Below are 18,650 nucleotides of genomic sequence, written 5' to 3'. Positions count from 1 at the left end.
ATGTTAACTTTCAAAGGGAATCCCCACTCCAAAGTGCTCACAGGCCTTATGAGTTCGTTGTGGTTTTTCTCAATGTATTTTTTGTGAATGCTGTCTTATGCTCAGATATTTATGCAACACGTAACAATGCACCCAGTAGTCTCAACTGATGTCGAGTAAATGAGGACAAACGTTTCCTTGTAGATGCTTTCACTGTCTTCACTCCCCTCCTTCTATGCCCTAGCAAGGCATGCTTTCATTGCTTGAAATGACCCCCAAATTACTGACATCCTTGTGTCATTCCATCCAGTCAGCCACCCACCCACCCACCACATCACCCTCCACCCATCCGTCTCTCATCACACAGTGGAAAGGCTCTGAAGTTAGGCAGATCTGGGTTTAAAACCCAGTTATACCATTCACTAGCTCTGAGACCTGGGGCGAGATACCTAATCTCTCTGAGATACTTTATCTGAAAACAGGAGCTAACTCAGAGTTGTTGGGAAAATGCAGCAACAAACCGCAAGTAGAACACCCACCGCGGGGCCTGTTAGAGAGTTAGCACTCAGGAAATGGGAATTCACCACCTCCTTTTCAACATGAGAAAGGAACCTTGGAAAGAAAAGCGGATTTTCCTTAAAACGTTCCTCATGTATTTTTGCAACTTTTCCATCTCCATCCAACCCTTTGCTGGCCTTAATAATGATGCTGTTAACCGCTAACCAAGGCTCCTTTTTAAAAAAAAAGATGAAAAAGATAAATTATAAGCAAAATAAAAACTTAAAAGGAGGATAACAATTGTAGCTTGAAAAGTTTTTTGAATTAAAAAAAAAATGACCTAGATCTTTTCCATTTGCATCAGACCAACAGCAATGGAAAGAAAGGCTCTGACTGCAATTTGGAGGGGGTGGGCCTGCCTATGCTGCAGTGTGCCAGGAAGTCCCACGGTTATGTGAGGGACACTGGCTAAACAATAGGGGCACATCTGGAAGACTTTACACAAAGTCAGCACTGTGCTGAGGGTAAGAACAAGGCTGCCTTTGTGGGTCTCGCACTGGTAGACAAGATTCTAATCCTGAGGAGGCCTGTGAAGGCGATCTGGGGCATTTGTCTCTGTAAGAGAGAATGTTTTTGGCCAGTTTTTTGCTATAGCTCTCTTTGGGGGTGTCTGAATTCCCTCTTTTTACCCCCCAACCATGGACATGCGGATGTGCAGGACCCTCAGCCTATCCACCCCTGCTGGAGATCTCTACGCTCCCTGCTCTCCCATCCTAAGTGATTCACAGCTGTAGGGGCAGGTGGGAGTGTCATGGCCCCCCTGGTAAGCAAGGAGGAGGACAGCTTGTGGGGGGCTGAGAGGTCTGCAGTCATCCTTCCTTCACTGTGGACCACATGCCCATCTCCCAAAAAGCCACACCGCAAGGTCTGGTGGTAAGGAGGTTCCAGAAACAATAATACGATATACTTCAGATTTTTTCTGGAGTGTCACCATGTATATTATTAGCACAGTAGAGGCTCAGAGAAGTCCTGCAGGTAAGAAACCTGTTTAACCTTGTTGATTCGAGTGCTCCCACAGAATACTTTTTTGAGTAACATACTATGGAGAAAAATAGAACCCAGTGATTAAAGATGTTTAAAAGACCCAAGTCAATGGATCTGTCCTTTACTCTTTTAAAAAAAGTTTTATTAACTTTTCTGGAAGGGAGCAAGGGGTCATAACAGTCCTGAGCCAGGAGGAAGGACTCGTCTCTCCAACATTAGCACCATTTTAATTCTTTTTTTATTTAGAGAGAGAGTGTGTGGGGTGGGGAGGGGCAGAGGGAGAGGGAGAAAGAGAATCTTAAGCAGTGCAGAGCCTGCCAAGGGGCTCGATCTGACGACCCTGAGATCATGACCGGAGCCGAAATCAAGAGTCGGACGCTTAAAAGACTGAGCCACCCAAGTGCCCCCAGCATTAGCACTATTGATAAATGGTGACAATTCCGTTTCAATCAGGCTTCTCTCCTCTTCTATTGTACAAAGTTGCTCTAAGGAAAAAATTGTTCTTTTTAATGAAACCTACATCAATGTAAGATTAACATCACAATACCATTCAGTGATTACATGAACCTCTCTCAATTCAAAGGAAGAAAGGGGAAAAGGTACAGTTTGATTAAACTAAAAATTAATTTATATAATTCTGTTATCTTCTCTCTGGTTAAAAAGAAGGGGCGGGGGGAGATGCCAACTTCTGCTACATTTTGCAAAATGCTTTATAAATATTACCTGAGCTGACCTGCAAGAGTGGCATTTTTATATGGCATTTTTAAATGAGGAAATTTGAGGTGGAGGCTGGTGACTTGTTCACAGTCACAGAGACAGTAAGGGGCACAGTCACAACTCACAGGAATTCCTGACTCTAGAGCCCATCTTCCAGCACACTACACTGCCACCTCTTGTTAGCTGATTACAAACAAACCCAACATACCACATTTGTGCCTGGGTCTGGAGACTGTGGCCTGGTCACTCATTTTGTGTTGGAGGAGTTCAGAATCATGGCTGAGTAGCCTTCTCCATGGCATTACTCAGTGTCCACTAATGGAGAGCTTTCCCTCTCATCACCAAGAATGGAGGTGTGGGGCCTCCCATTAGCAGGACCATGGGATTGCTGCTGGTTATTGTTGCCAACAGAAACTCGTGGCCCATTTTAATCCACAATTAGATAGGAAGTGAGCAGGCTCCTTGTAGAACCCAGTCTTTGGTAGCATTTTCCAAATTTCATTCCATGGAATAGAAAGGTTTCCTGGTCATCTAAATTTAGATAACACCGAGTTAAATAAGCCAATCAGGTTTCTTCATTGAGAGCCTTCTAGAGCCATTACTACGCCAACAGCAAAGTCTCTCTGGAAAGAAGGGGGCATGGGAAGTATAGACATAGTATGAGTTCTAGACTCATTTCTAGGAGGGAAGACTCTTTTTGAGAAATATTTGATAGAGTTAGCCCTTTGAGGAACATACTGCTTTCCTGTGGGTTCCCACAACCTTTGAATGTCATAAGATGTTGTAGCACAACTAATAAAGTTATCATCCTAGATACTGGTTCTGGTTCCTTCCACAGAAAGAGTGGGTCGCATCGAGCCACCAGTGTGTGGGGTGGGGAGGGGCAGAGGGAGAGGATCTGTCCTTTACTGACCACCATCAAGCAAACTGAGTCCCTGGATAGGAAGTGGCAGGTGGCACAGTGGTAGGAGCCCAGGCTCTGACACCCGGCTGCCCGGCCTCTATCACTGACCAGCTTGGGCAAGCTCCTTAACCTCACAGCCTCTCAGTTTCTCCATTAGTGTAATGGGGATAATAAGAGCATCAACCCCAGAGGGTTCTGGTGATGGCCGAATCAGTTACCATATGTAAGTAACTTGAATGGTGCTTGGCATGTAGTAAACTCTATAAATTACTGTTTTTAATCATCGTTATTTCCCCCCATTTCTTTACAAGTGAGCTGCGTTTCAAAGAGGCAGTTATAAAAACAAACTGGTAGTACTTACTTCAGGGTCTGAGCTTTAAAGTCAAATTTGGCTCTGGCAGGTCTCATCTAAACACAAGAAACGGTGAGAATTTAAAAACACAATTTATGTACAATGAAAAGGACACACTTTCAGAAGTTTCCAGAAAGCAAAGCAGAAAAATTCACTCTAACTAGTTCATTCTGGTATAGAAATCTGGGCAAAATTCCACTTATCTGACCTCAGCAGAACACTAGATGAATGTTTGATCAACTACGTCATGCATGAGAATCTCCCTAAGGAGGGCTAGATGTGGGGAAGAGATGCTTCGAAAAGTCCCAAAGCTGAAGCCCTGATTCCCCAAAGCTGACCATCGCTATTAAAAACAACACACACACAACCAGTCAGTTAGAAGTCCTCAAACATTCCTACTCTCTGGCGGACATCTTCTATTCGCCTGACTTAAATTATGATCTGCAAGTGGACGAAACCCTGATTCACCTCACGTCATCCTTGACTCCATAGATTCCTCATGGCCTGTGAGATCATCCCAAAAGCCAGACAATGCGAGCCCTGAGTTCATGCTCTTTCTCCAAAGCTTCCCTTCCTCTTGGGTAGCCCTCTCTTTCTGGACCCCCAGGCCTGGAAGTCCTCCTCAGAATCCAGTTCCTCAAGTCTGCCACTCAGTCATACCAACTCTCCCTCCAGAACCCTCCACAAGAGTGCTCAGGTCTGACCTCTAGCTCCCCCCCACACAAAGGTTCCTTTGACTTGGTGTTCTCTTCACTTTCATTTACTGTCAGTCAGGAGCACAAATAACATGCCTCAAATACTTCCGTCCATCACTTCCTTGCTTTGAAGTTGGCTGAGGCTCTCAAGTATCCCTCAGATCAAATCTCAGTTCCTGACGTGGGTTAAGGTCTTTGGGTAATTTCTCTCCAATTTCACAAACTTCCTCTTCAATATTAGAGGACAAAGCGGAGGGGAAAAAATGGGAGATGTGGTGAGAAAAAAATGGTATTTAAAAGCTCCATCAAACTTAGTTTTAGGTCCTAAACCCCTCAGACATATGTCCCTTATTTGCAGGCTCCTCAAGCTGGGATCTTGTAGGGATTTTTTTAAGGGTGGTGAATTCTCCACAGGAATTTATTCTTGCATTTTCATGTTGATGTTTCACCTCTATCTATCTGTTCACATGTCTATTAGACGTCAACTGGATAACTACTTTACAATCAATGCCACACAATTTCAATGCCTGCATTTGTGTCTGTCTGTGACCAAAGAGCACAATTTAGTAGTTGTAAGCAAGTAAGAAAAGAACAGATGTGGAGTTAATGATAAATGACAAGTTCACAAGAGAAGGTCAGATAATCAACGTTGTAAGGACAAAAATTTCACGGTGATTCCAATTTAAAAAAAGAAAAAGATGGTCATTACACAAGGACAGCCAGTTGTAGAGCTGTGGAAAATTTAAAACATGTATACCAAACAGCACCATATTTGCGCTGAGTGGCAAGTGAGTTCAGGCGAAGGGATATCACCTATCGGTTAAATTAATTAAGTTTTACAGGTGTGTAATTAACTACTTAATTAGTAAATTGGCTTAGGCCAATACTGCGGATTGGTGAAAACAAAATTTTTTCCATTAAACACAATGCATACACTACTCAAAGCTGAGAAAAACACTGATTCCATGGACCTGTGAAGACATATTATGAATCATTGCTGCCTCTGCAAAGTAGCGTCTCCCTCTTCATCTGCCTGTCTCCCTGAGGCCTAATCCACCCACCCCTCGCCTGGCTCTCCCAGCACTGTGCTACTTGCCACAGCAGAGAAGACGGTCATGAGGGTGTCCCCCCCACTAGACTCCCAGCTTCCCAAGGGCACAGTCTGGGTCCTATTTTCACCTCCGCACAGGGTCTGGCGCAGAATTAGTGGTTACCCACATTCTACTCAGTGGGGCTCACGTACGTCTACACAGCCCTCAGCACCTGGGACTTGTTGGTCTCTGTTTTCCCAAGGCTGTCAGTGAACATCCAGGGCAGTGATTCTCAAAGTGGGGTCTCTAAACTGGCATCATCACCACCACCTGGGAACTGGTTAGAAAGACAATCCTTGGGCCCCTCCCCAGAATTAAAACACTTGTGGATGGGGCCCAGCAATCTGCATTTGCACAAGCCCCCGGGAGATTCTGAGGAGCACTCAAGCTTGAGAATCAGTGTTCTAGAAGGGAGACAGGGTGGGTTAGGCAGTGTGCCTGCCTCTCTCCAAGGCTGTTCCGCCCCAGCTGCATTTCTGTGTGTATGTAATGCCTGTACATGCACCTATGCAGCCCTATGGTGTCTTGCGTGCTCCCCTCTGACCCACCCCTTGTGAATGAGGCTAATGCATCACCAGAGCCTTCGGGATAGGGTGGTTCTGAGGAGCTGGAATGCTGAGGCTTGGGGGCTGCCTTTCCCTTGCATCTGAGTTAACACCTGCTAACTCCTGCCTCTTCCTTATTACGTTTTCTTTCTCTCCATCACCTTAGAGTGTCCTTCCCCTCCCCTGGTTTTCTTTCATTCTGATTCTCTTTTCTGTCACAGAAAGCTTCCATTTCTTTAAAAACAAAACAAAAAACAAACCATTTGATGAGAATAGCCAGTGCCTCTGTCACTCATAAAAGGTAGAAACATGAATATTAATCTATTACATTAAAAGATTTATAAACCTGTATATGCTTTGGTGTCACTCCCCCAGTTCCCTACTCCCAAACCCCAGACATGCACTTCCCCAAAAGGAGCTAATCCCTAGGGGACCACTTAGGGTCACATGGCAAAACACACACGGATGCCAGCAGCAGCATTTGGCCGGCCTAAGAATTTCAACATGCTGGCCTGAGTGCGGGAGCCCAAGGCCTGGATAAAACCGCTTCAAAGGTTTGTACTTTCTTCATGCCTTTTATAATATTAAGTTTTGTAATCTCAGCTGAGAAATGTCAAAATTAAGGGAACAAATGAAATGTCTCTCAGACAGCTCTCTTACCCTCCATAGGCTTATCCTAACTGCAAAACTCCTTGGGTTTCAAAATTGTTCAGTGAGGCTTCGGCACTACTAAACACCTTATTCAACTAATTCATCACACGATACCAAGCGGCAATATTATTCTCTGCTCTTTCGAGACCTGGGTAAATGGCGTGAACAACGCATTGCTTGCTAACTTTTATAATAAGTTTCACGAAACCATTTCTTCAAAGAAGAATCTTCTAACTGCCCACAGGACAGCTACTAACGCACACGGACTAAGGTATAAGGTTTCTAGGCAGAATGCACAGGCAACACAGGGTCATGATAAAATGCAGGATTGTAGAGGACTGGATTCATGAAGGCAGCCGACGTTCTAAGGCATGCATGGGGGGGGCGCCAGCAGATCCCGGTCCCACAGCCAGGCATGCTTGAACATACAGAGCACAGGACATAATGGGACTCATGGCCATGACCAGCCACAGAAGAGCCAAGCAAGCCTACGGGAAGCCAGGATGACAGATGCCATTTGGAGAGCTAATTTGGCCTACAGAACGCAATGCTGAGGGGAGGCAAATATTGCTTTGGGTCAAGCAGCAGACCGAGGCAACCAAAACAGACCTCTGACCCAGATTTCCTTTTGGCCGTATCGTCTATATTGAGGAGGTCCCCAAAGCGCTCATTAGTGATAAACTGATGGTGTGTCGGAATGACGCCTGTGTGGCGACGAGCTGCAATATCGGCCTCTTCTTGCTCACGCTTAAGCCGTCTCTGGTCCGCTAAAAGTTTCTGCCATGAAATTGCATAAAATGGGCAGTGAATCATCTGGTCCAGGGTGTTGGAAAACTGCCAACAAAACAGCTAAGGGAAAAGGTGCTGGGTGAATGGGGGAAAACACTGAGGGTCAGGTGTCGGAGGGGCTTAATGACCACAACTACCACGTCCCCCTGTAGCCACACCCCATGTGCTCTGGGAAGAGGGAGACCGAACGGCACGGGAGACACCTGGGGAACCCTGGGACACGGGGGAAGGAGGAATTCCAGGCAGTTACACTAAGAAACTACCTCCTGGCTCAGCCAAAAGCCTCCTGCCCCCAATACATGGCCACAAAGTCCAGGCCCTCCGGGGGCGGGGGAGTATCTAGAGCATCCACGAGCATGCTGGGCTGGAGGTGGGAGGCTGGGAGTGCTCCCCTCACCTCGCTTAGGCAGTGAGGAGTTCCCAGGGTCTTCCCATGGTGGGGCCAGGGCTGGCTGATTCCTCCTACCTGAATCTGGGCTCTTACTATGTAGGCTCTATGGCAACGAGGTCATTTTTGTGCTTCCTAGGTCTGTTAATGCTAATATGCTCCAGAGCAGAGATGCCCGTTTCAGAAACTACGACACCCCCTTTCCTAGGCTGGCCAACCCCTCCCCTGAGCACGATGTCGGGGAGGCACACGCACCAAAGGCTGAGTGACTGACAGACAACATCAATTACTTCCTTACTGTACTTTTTATGTAACTATTTCATTAGATGAAATGAGGCTGAGTTTATGAAGTAGGATAGAAATATAAAAGATGAACTAGGAATAAAAACACCTCAGTTTAGAAGAATTATGCTCTCCTAAATTAAGGAAACAGCCATCTACTTCTGTTTTTAAAGGCTTCTTTTTTTTTCCTTCTATTTTTAAAGGATTTTTCAGATAATTAAACAATGTTGCATTTTACCAAATGTCCTCATATCCTATTGAAGTGACCTTATGGAATAGAATTTTAATGTGTTTTCTGATTCCATACCGATCGTACATTCCCGGGGTTGCCATTCCTTGTAGAAAAGCATTAATGAGGACTGGTAATTCTTAGCATTTTCAATAAGGCATCAGTCTTCTTCCAGCAAGCAGTTAAATGCCTCAAGTGACACCCAGCCCCAAAGGATGGTGGGCCTGAATTTCCCATTTTTCTCCAGGGACTACAAATAATCAAGAAACCACCTCTCAGATGGCTGTGGGATGTCCAGTGCTCAGGTAAGTTGTCGTCAAGGTTACATGAGAAAAGACATGAGAACGCACTTTGCAAAGCCCAGTGCCGCTGGAAGAGCACCGGCCCGGGGATCCGGAGCCCTGGTTTCTAGCTCTGTCTCTGGTGTCCGTTAACCTGCCGTGTGACCTCTGACAAGTCACTTCCGCCCTGGAGTCCTTCCCTGGCCAAAACAAGGGGGCTTGGCTAGAGGACTACTAATGTCCCTTTCAGGACTGACATGTTCTCATTTTCTGAAAGGCCATGATCATCAATATTCATAATAAAGCATCTGCAAAGAGAGCTGTCAGGACTGACACTGCCTGAGCTGGAAGTGTGAGTTTTTCCTGTAGCAGTAGGGAGGGAGTGCTGCAGGAGGCTGCTGCGCCCCTGGGGCTCGGGCCACGGTTAAAGATCAGTGAAAGTGGACAGCGAAGGGAGCGAAGCTCCCAACCCAGTGCTTGGGTCGGACCTCAGCAAATCCATCGTCCCCACAGTTTAACCACAGAAGCCAAATACCATGAATAAAGACACAACATTTTTTAGGATCTGTGAGCCAGTGTTATTCAGGGAAGAAGCCGTTCCTCTTCTGAACGCACCTCGTAATATAGCAATTGCTAAACCAACTAAGTAAAATACGCCTCTTGTGGGGTAGGCATGATTCTATCACAATGCCTTCCACGTTGGACCCTAGTATTTGTACTAAGGAGATGGAATGTCATCTTCTTTCACCTTACATAGCTGGGAACCTCGGTGACAGCAACTAGAAACGAAACGGTCTGTGGCCTGATGGACACTCACTGTGAGTTTTCCACCTGTTCTTACAAATAAGGTTGCACGTCACGTGCTTCCTTCTTTCTTTCCCTAGACAGATACAGACTTAATGAATACTGTCTGTATTATGCCTGCGGGGGGGTGGGGAGAGAGCTACGGTCTTTTTGTCTCAGCAGCAGCAGACTGTTATCATCTAGCCCCACTCAAGGTCAGCCCTACCCTAAATCCTTAAGGAAAATCCACCTCAACTCTGAAACCACTCAACAGAACGGAACATAGGAAAGGGGCTTCAGGCTTTACAGGGAAAGGGACAGAGCTGTGCACACATGGGCACACTCTCCTCCTGTCACCAGGGTCAAAGGAATTCTTCCGCCTCCTAACTTGATACAGGGAAATGGTCATTGGAGCTGCTTTTATCTACAGGACCCTTTCTCCTGGGAATGCAAAGTCCAGAGAGCATGCCTCCAAACACCACTTTATCACAACAGAAGCTTGTGATTTTGCCCCTTTAGCTGATATGTAGAACTGCCTCTTCCGAAATCCCAAGAGAGCACGCTCCTTCCCCGGCCATGTCAGGCATTCCACTGCCGTGTAGACATTTCAGCCGCTGCTAGAAAAGGTGCGTGTCCTGAAGGTCTTGGTGGGGGTTTCCCAGCATCTATGGGGGGGGGGGGATCTCTTCTTCTTCTGAGTTAAAGGCAACTTCTTCAAATTGTTTTATAAAATGTACCATGGTGGTCATTATTTATTATTTTTCAGTTTACTTTCTCCTGCTGCACCCTCCCTAATGGGAATTGTGCTTTGTGCCAACAGAGGGGTGGGCAGGACTGGGGAAATATGTAGAGAATAAGGCAGCGGGGGTTGGGGAGGAGATGAGCAAGTGGAGCCAACTCTGGGTCCCCTCGCATGGCACTGAATGCAGTGGTGAACCTTCCCTGCAGTGATGCTAGTGGGACTTGGCATTTAGAACCTAGTGTCTGTGGGGACATCAGTCCTACTTTTTGGAGAAGTGGAACAATTGAGCTTATGCCACATAAAAAACCATTTGTGAAGACGCCAATCTTTGCTTCCCATTGCTAGGTCATGCCACCTCTCTGACCAACGTCTAGAATGTTTGCTTCCTTCATATTTTTATCTGCCTAAGAGCTAAGAGATTTTAAAGATGGCATTTACCTCTTTATCATCATGACGCCTCCGAATAAATTCTTCTGTGGATTCCAAATAATCAGCAGGTATAAAATGTCTTGGTGATTCTGAATCTTCAAAACAACAAAGTAGAATTAACACATGCAAAGATTTAGTGGGAAACCAGGTTGGGATAAGATTTCACCCTTCATCCATTATTAATATCAAGTTTTCACAGTCGTGGATTATTGACCAATACTCAAATTCTGAAGAACAAATCCCTCCCCGCCAACTTTTTGGATTTACTTGCAAGCCAGTTTAATACAAAGAAAACTAATCAGAAGGCAAAAGGTGAGCAGAGACAGGACCCTCTTTGCAAAGTGTCCCTCTTAAGAGGCGTGCAGGATCTTACAGGGACACACCGCACACTCACACACACAGGGCCACTGGGAGAGGCTGCCTCTCAAAAAACTGCGGGGTGACTGAGGATTGGTGTGAACTCCAAGGGGTTCAAGAGTTCAAATGGACGAATTTCTCAGCTGAGCTAAACGGCCAATTTTTCTTTCGAAACAGTTTGGTGGTTAGTCTAAATGACATGGGGGGCTTTGTTTTTAAAGAAGTGCAGCCACTACGAGCCATGATTAATTGCAAAGCAAAACAAACAGAAAACAAAGGACAGACCAGAAAATGAGCACCAAGGGCACACAGGAAGAGGGGACAGAGCAAGCAAGGTGGAGAGACGGGTGAGGTGAGACTGGGCAAATACACAAATGCCACCTCCGAGGGATGTTCCCAGTTCACTTTGTGGGTTGTTGTTCCTGTCCAGGCCAGGGTCTGAGTACGGCATCGAGTTGCCATTATGAAAGGCCCTCAGGCAGTCCTCTGGGACTGCAGGTCTCCCCTCAGGGGGCTCTGAGATCCGGCTCAGCCTCGCCATGGTGTGTCGGGAAGACAGGCGTTTGGGAACCGAGGGCTTCCCCCCAGAGGGGGTCTCGTCTTGATGGGGCTGGCTGGGGAGGTCTGGCTTCTGGCCTGCCAGGGGGGCTGAGAAGTCACCAGGGGGAGGCTGCCTGGGGTGGTACTGGAGGGGCTTTTTCAACCGGAAAGGGAGGGGGCTCATTAGGTAGATGTTCCTGAGAAGTGTGCTCCTGTCCCCCCTGAGATCTGGACGCCAGTCGGGCTGTCTGGACGTCTGCTGCTGCTCGTGCTTCCGGATGGTGGTGAAGCGGGTGTACGAGGCCGGGCAGGTGCCCTTGCACTTGGTGAGACGGTGCTTGGGAAAATCTCCATGGACACTGCTGCTGCTGCCCTCTCTGCTGTCGCTGGAGACGTTTGAACAGTGGTCTAGCTCGTCAGAGCAGGCAGAGAGGGGCTCGGAAGGCACGAGGCCCCTGAAGCCCAAGGTGGGCTCAGCCACGTTGCTACATGTCGGGGCGGCGTAGAGCCCCCTCGGGTTCATCCGGTCCATCTCCCGGGGCCGGAGCTTGGTTGACTCCAGGAGGGACTCAGCCGAGCGGGCTGAGGTCAGGCCAGTCCGGGACAGTGCAGGCGTGGGGGACTTGCTCAGCCTCCCAGACAGGTCCAGCGACGGCATGGACCGGGACCGCTGAATCAGCTGCTCGAACGCTGTGACACGAGAGGAGACGGTGTGCTTAGGGATGTGCTCCGAGCCCTCCTGGCTGGGGCCCAGCTCGCCCCTGGCCAACGCCAGGCTGCTCCTTTCAAAGTGGGAGGCGAGATCTCGCACGCTCGAGGAGATGGAGCCCAGGAAGAGGCCAGCTCGGTTGATCTGGTGCATGTCCCGGTAGAACATGGTGAACTGCAGGCCGGCCCTTCTGGAGAGAGGGCAGGGCCTCCTGGCACTGGTGCCGCACTCCTGCAGGCTCACGGTGCTGCTCGACTTGCTGTCCCAATCCCGCCGGGAGCGCGTGAGCAGGTTCTCGATGCTCCCCCCAACTCGGAGGGGGAGACCTCTTTTGGGATCATTCAAAGACAGTGAAACACAAAGGTTCTCACAGCTCTGAGCCTTTTCTGCCGGCAATAAGACACTCTTCTGTTCCTGCAAAAGAGCGCTGGGAGCAGAGAGCCTGGGTTTGAATTTGGAGGGAAGGATTTCCGAAATGCAGGCTTTTGCAGCGGACAGGGGTTTCTTGTGCTTACACACGGGACCTAATGCATTGCTAGTGCTAACCGTTCGGCTAGGAACTGAAGATGAAGAAATCATGTGAGCATTCCCACCTTTACGATCCACTGGAAAGCATGCAGAATAAAATAAACAGACCCATTAGGTTAAAGCTGAAAGCTGCTTAAAAAATAAATAAATAAAAGGAGAGGTCACATGCTCATTTGTCATAAGGGGTTTTTTTTTGTTTTTGTTTTTGTTTTTTAATTTCCAGTCGATGTCCGGAAGCAAAATAATTTGTGCTGCAAAGCAGGTGCAAAGGTGCAACGAAAAATGGCTACCCTGCTGGAGTTACGAAAAGCTAAGGCTCAGCTATGTTCTAAGAAAAGGGAATCAGAACAAAAAAGAGAGAGATGCTTTAGGGAGAGCAAGGTTGGGGTTCAAAGGAAGGGAAACTAATACCAGAAAGAAAAATGGCCGGTGAAAAACTGGGGGAGGGGGCTCAGAGGGCTCAAAGGCCTGGAAATGGACCTGTACAAGGCAAAGGATATCCCAGTAGCTGGAAGTCACCCACTGCCGACACCCCGACACTGGGCCTGTACGGGCGAGAGGCATCTGGATAACCGTGTGGCTGGGCCAGAGCCCTGCAGGCTTCCCCCAGTTACCTTTAGTGGAAGCTGAGCTGGAGGGTCGCTTAAGCCCACTCAGGCCCTGGAGAGGGATGTCTCCACCTTCCAAGACGCTTTTATAAATCTGCCTCTCGTTCTCCAAGCTAGCGAGATCCCCAGGAGCCCCATCTGATTCCCTCTTCACCGCGTGGAAGTTGGAAGAATAGATACTAAAGACAACGTAATTTTAAAAGAGAGAAGAGAGGGGGAAAAAAGAATGGGACTTAGAATGTTCGACATTTTTCTCAAAAGCACATTACCACCTGAGGACAAGCAGCATACTTTTTGGCATCCTAATCAAGCACTGGTTTTTCTAGAGGGCATTCTTTTTTTTTTTTTTTTTAAAGATTTTATTTATTTATTCGACAGAGATAGAGACAGCCAGCGAGAGAGGGAACACAAGCAGGGGGAATGGGAGAGGAAGAAGCAGGCCCATAGTGGAGGAGCCTGATGTGGGGCTCGATCCCGGAACGCCGGGATCACGCCCTGAGCCGAAGGCAGACGCTTAACCGCTGTGCCACCCAGGCGCCCCATCTAGAGGGCATTCTTAGTTAGAGTTCTCGGACAAGACAAGCCCGAGGGTGGCCCCAAATGCTCAGCGAAAGTGCTGAGATGACTGCATTTGCTTTAAAAGAGTAACTCCTTGGGGGACCTGGGCGGCTCAGTCGGCTGAGCACCTGCCTTTGGCTCAGGTCATGATCTCAGGGTCCTAGGATCGGGCTCCTGGGATCGAGCCCCGCGTCAGGTTCCCTGCTCAGCAGGGAGCCTGCTTCTCCCTCTCTCTCTGACCCTCCCTCACCCCATTCATGTACACTCACTCTCTTTCTCAAATAAATAAATAAAATCTTAAAAAAAAAAAGATGAAAGAGTAACTCTGAGAAACTCTGCCTGGGGAGGCTGGGCTGGGACGCAGGGGTGTGGAGGGCAGGGAGGCTGCTGGGGGCCCAGCGGCTGCACCCAAGACGGCACAGCCCAGGATGTGAGTGGAGCCTGATAGGTCGCCAGCCGGAGCTGGTGACTTCAAGTCTACCACTTGGATTATTTTTCTGGGTTATTCTTCACAAGCACTTTGGCTGATGAAGCACTGAAGTCAACCATTTGCCTGGGTCTCCAGGAAAATCACCCACCAAGTGAAAGTGGAACCTGGGATCCTATATGCCATTATCATCCCAGCCACATGTCACACCAGCTTCCTTCGAAATTCATGGTCAGAACCTTATGACATGCAATAGGAGTATTAACTATGGCTCGTTCACATCTTTCATTTATTTTTATCTTGTTGAAATTCTAGGTATTTTTGCAAGTTACCACAAATCCTTTTAGGAATGAGGTGGGGCGCAGAAAAAATTAAGAGCACTTACTCACTGAGCCCCTCCCTTCCCGGTTTTCTACACCTTCACCCACTGACACACGGAGACACACAGACACACACTCACTCAGATAAGCGAACGACCCCCTTCCCACAGAAGTACTCAGGCCTCTGCTCGGCTGCTTTTCAGTCCTACCGAACTCAGTTTACTGGTATCAGTATGGATTCTTTCAGCTCTGGAGATGTAAACGGCTTGACAGAATTTCTCTATCCCAATATTTTATGATGAATAATATCAAGTGTATAGAAAAACCTAAGTAATTATACTAGTGAACCCCCACATATTGTGGACCCCCAGATTTGACACAGAACACTGGGCTGCCTTTGCTGTATCACACATCTATCCATCTCCTTCCCTCTCCCCATCCCTCCATGATGGGATTTTTCCTACATTTCACACGGTCTCTCAGTTCCCACGGTCACAGATAATGGCAACAACTCTGCACAACATGCTGAGATGTCCTATGTGGGAGGCTTGACCACCTTTCTCTCTTCAATCCTCACGAACAATCCTACGTTCCCCATTTTTGGACGAGGGAAGGAGGCACCGAGAGATCCGGACACTTGTCGAAGCAGGCACTGTCCATGGACGGCAGGGCTGGAACTTGAGCCGTGTTGCTGGGCACCGCACAGCACCCCCAGCTGAGCATTTCCCCACGAGTGAGGAGGCAGTGCCTTCCGAGAGCCCAGGCTTGCACACTGCAGGATGCCTAAGGATGCTCAGCTCCGTCACTGCCAGGCGTCCCCTGCCGTGAATGTACCCCGGGGACAAGAGGCCCCAGAGCCCAGGAGTCAGAAGTGGAAAGGAGGAGGAGCCTCTGGGAGAACCGGGAATGTGTCCACCCCAGGGCGGGTGAGTCCCCTGAGCAACAGCACCGCTTCCAGCCCCAGGCAGCCACCACTTCCCAGCCGCTCTCCCATGTGCCCAACGCTGCCTTTCAGGGCTTTCCATCCTCCATCTCAGGGGACTGCTTGGGGGGTCAGGGATCCCCCTGGTCCCTTCTCATTCTCTCTGGCCTAAGTCAGGGGTTCAAATACTTTCCCCCTCTTCTCAGCCTAGACAGAACATTACTGAACATTTAAGGGGAAAGCAGACCAACTGATAAAGCTGAGACCATAAAAGCATGTAAGTGAGCGGAGTCTTAGAGAGGAGAAAGCTCCGGAAGGGGCCGGATGGGGCAAGCCTCTTTCCCCTAGGCCGTACCCTTATTGGCAGGGGCCCACGAGAGGGTCCACGAATACACCCAATAAATATTTGTTGCATGAATACGAGGTCACATTTTCTGAAAGTAAAACTGGCACAATGATCTGATGAAGGAAATGCTTGATTCATGAAATGTTTAGAAATTCTTCCACAAGAATTTCATCACATTCACTTAGGCTCCTGATGTCAGTGACCATGGAGCCCTCAGAACGGTGGAAAACAGGGAGACTGCAGGGAATTAGCACGGCCCAGGCCCAGGCTGGCTGGCCTTACTGGAGCCCTGGCTCCTGATCAGACGTGTCCACTCCCACCCCTGGAGACGGAGGCGTGGCTTCACCGGGCTCAGAGGCCTGGGACAAGGGCTGCCACCCACACAACTTTTGCTCTCCTGCTTCTACCTGTAGGGGTGCTTGAAGATGCCCCCCCCCCCAACCTCCTGATTGATAAAAGCATCAACTCCAGCCAGGGCGCAGGAGGACCCTTAAAGGTGACTTGCAACATTGTGGCACTATATGCTAACTTCAATCAACGTAAGCTCATCTTTGAAGTTTGTAATTAAAGATAAATCTGCCCCTTATCTCAGTTTCCCTTTTAGAGCCTGCCCTCGCTTTCGTTGCATTTTCTGATTCTGTCCTTCAGTTCACGTTGCTCCTTTTTATACAATCTCAACTTCTAAAAAATCCATGTATGGGTGCCATTTAGCCTTGCCAACCAACTGCTGTGGTGAGGGGACAGTCTCTTTCTTCATTTGGTCATGACTCTCGGCCACACCCAGCTGCCTGACTTCACACCTCCCCTACCTCAGCACTTGTCAGAAATCCCCTCCCACCTGCAGCCACCCCACTTTCTGGCTTCTTTCCATCCATTATCACCATTTCGTCCTGCTTCCCCACCAGAACGACAAACCAGCACTCAGGAAACCTCTCAGAATGGATTTGCTATAGCTAATTGTTTTCTTTCTGATACCTAAGCCAACATGCTTTTTCCAGATGGGCAACACTTCCCAACTGAGCCCCTCCTTGGTTAAAAACACATCTCCAAGCTCTGGAACAGTGTTTTCAAATGTATCCTCGCCATCACATCTCCTAATGTTGGAAAGACAGAGACCATCTGTCCCACTGTACCTGGGGGAAACTGAGGACAGTTGCTGAAGGCAACTGCCTAAGGTCACAAGTTGTTGGGTCTCTGCCGTGTTCAAATAGATCAGACGGGACGAGAAAAGCGGCGGGACTGATGAGAAAGGCCCAGTCAGCACTGGTGCTCAGCTCTCGGCAGCATAGGCTGAGCCAGTTTCCAGTTCAAAGACACCAGGCCAGGAGGAGACAGAGCAGACAAGTCGCCCTCTGCCTAAGATGCAAAGGGGGCCGAGTTTCAAAGGGATTCAACAAAAACACACTCGCTGGAAGAATAAAGTGAGAGAATGGAGTGATTCTCTTAGGGCCAGCCGTTTGCAACCGTGTCACCAGGTGGGCTCTGGAGGACTCCAGCTGGACTCCAATGAGCAATGCACATCAGCTAAGGATAACCCACTCTGTTTGAAAACTTGGAAACAACCTGTTTCTCAAGTTCTTTCATCTGTAAAACCAACTGGTACGGTAAGATTGTCCAAGAAATCCACCTTCAAATCTGTTATCACATAGACCTTCCTTTTAAGCTCCAGATGCACACATTCGACTACCTTCTGGACACCTCCGCCTGGGTATTCTGCAGGCATCTTAAACCCCACATGCCCCAAACCAAACCCAGCTCTGTTCCTCTGTCTCCCATCGCCCAAGCCAGAAGGCCCAGCAAATCAACCCCTTTCTCCCTCTCCTTGTTCCCCAAGCCTAAACGGTCACCACGTACTGCTTACTCCCTGTCCTGACCCAGTGCACATCAGTCCCTTCCCTCAACCTCCCCGGCCACCACCTCTCCACTGCTCACCGACGCCTCTGCAGTAAGCACACCCTCACTCCTGCCTCTGCAGCCCTGACTCCCTCCAGTCATTCTGCAAATCACTGCTACTGATATTTCTAGAAAAGATCTCATGAGGTCACTCTACTGCTCACTTTATTTGCTCAAATATTTATTGAGTCCTAGTAAGTGTGAATCACTCTCCTAGGTGGAGCTTCAACAGAGAACAAAACAGACAAAAAATTCGAGTCGTGGAATTCACTGTCCACAACCATATGTTGTTTTCAGCAAGAGAAAAAAAAAAGTAACTGCTTTTAACTGTGGCTTTGGGGGAGGGAGTCTAGGAAATCTGGGGAGGGTGGTTTCATCTTTAGCCTTTGCACTGCAAGAAGAAAATGATCTTTTAGATTTATAACATGTGACTGTCATTCCTTCTCTCCTGGGTCCCATCACTGCGTTCATCACACAGGATTCTAACTGTGATCTACAAGTCTGTGTCCCCAGGATACTCTGAGCCTCTTGAGGGCAGGCGGTTTATCTTATTAATCTTTGCATGCCTGGTGCCTAGCACTGCTTTTCAATAAATATTAGAATTAAGGATTCTGTAAAATCAAATGCTCTCATGGAGATTTCTGAGAAATGAAAATTACATGTTCAAGGCCCAGTGGAGTCTCTAAAGTTTCATTTAGTTCTTCAGGTAATGATTTGTTTTGATCTTAGGTTAAGAGAAAGGTGCCTGGGTGGCTCAGTTGGTTGAGTGTCTGCCTTCCGCTCGGGTCATGATCCCAGGGTCCAGGGACCGAGCCCCGCATCGGTCTCCCTGCTCGGCGGGGGAGCCTGTTTCTCCTTCTGTCTCTGCCATTCCCCCTGCTTGTGCTCTCTGGCTCTCTCTGTCAAATAAATAAATAAAATCTTAAAAGGAAAAAAAAAAGGTTTTTTTAGGTTTTTTTTGTTTTGTTTTTTTGTTTTTTTAAGGAAAAAGCTTGCTCTTGAACGCCACTTGCTGGCCAAATAGAGGAAAACTCTTTGGTCCA

General features: G+C 48.1%; 1 protein-coding gene across 50 annotated transcripts in view; it reads right to left on the bottom strand.

Moving 5' to 3' along the window:
- SORBS1 (sorbin and SH3 domain containing 1) overlaps positions 1–18,650 on the bottom strand; it is a 218,733-nt gene that overhangs the window by 24,231 nt on the left and 175,852 nt on the right. For 46 of the 50 annotated variants that reach the window (XM_087862853.1, XM_087862863.1, XM_087862867.1 and 43 more), the window contains 4 exons: positions 13,148–13,320; positions 10,409–10,494; positions 7,086–7,253; positions 3,504–3,550 (listed from right to left, as the gene is read on the bottom strand). In XM_087862853.1, coding sequence (XP_087718979.1) covers positions 3,504–3,550; positions 7,086–7,253; positions 10,409–10,494; positions 13,148–13,320 — 474 coding nt within the window. Of the gene's footprint in view, positions 1–3,503; positions 3,551–7,085; positions 7,254–10,408; positions 10,495–11,137; positions 12,611–13,147; positions 13,321–18,650 lie in introns of all 50 variants that reach the window. The other 4 variants (XM_087862869.1, XM_045785053.2, XM_045785068.2 and 1 more) reach the window with 2 other exon arrangements.

This window comes from Ursus americanus, chromosome 6 (genome assembly GCF_024610735.1).
Source record: "Ursus americanus isolate L20-20 chromosome 6, mUrsAme1.1.p, whole genome shotgun sequence".
Lineage (NCBI taxonomy): Eukaryota > Metazoa > Chordata > Mammalia > Carnivora > Ursidae > Ursus > Ursus americanus.
The sequence above is the reverse complement of the archived record's forward strand: the minus strand, read 5'-3'. Positions and strand labels throughout refer to the sequence as shown.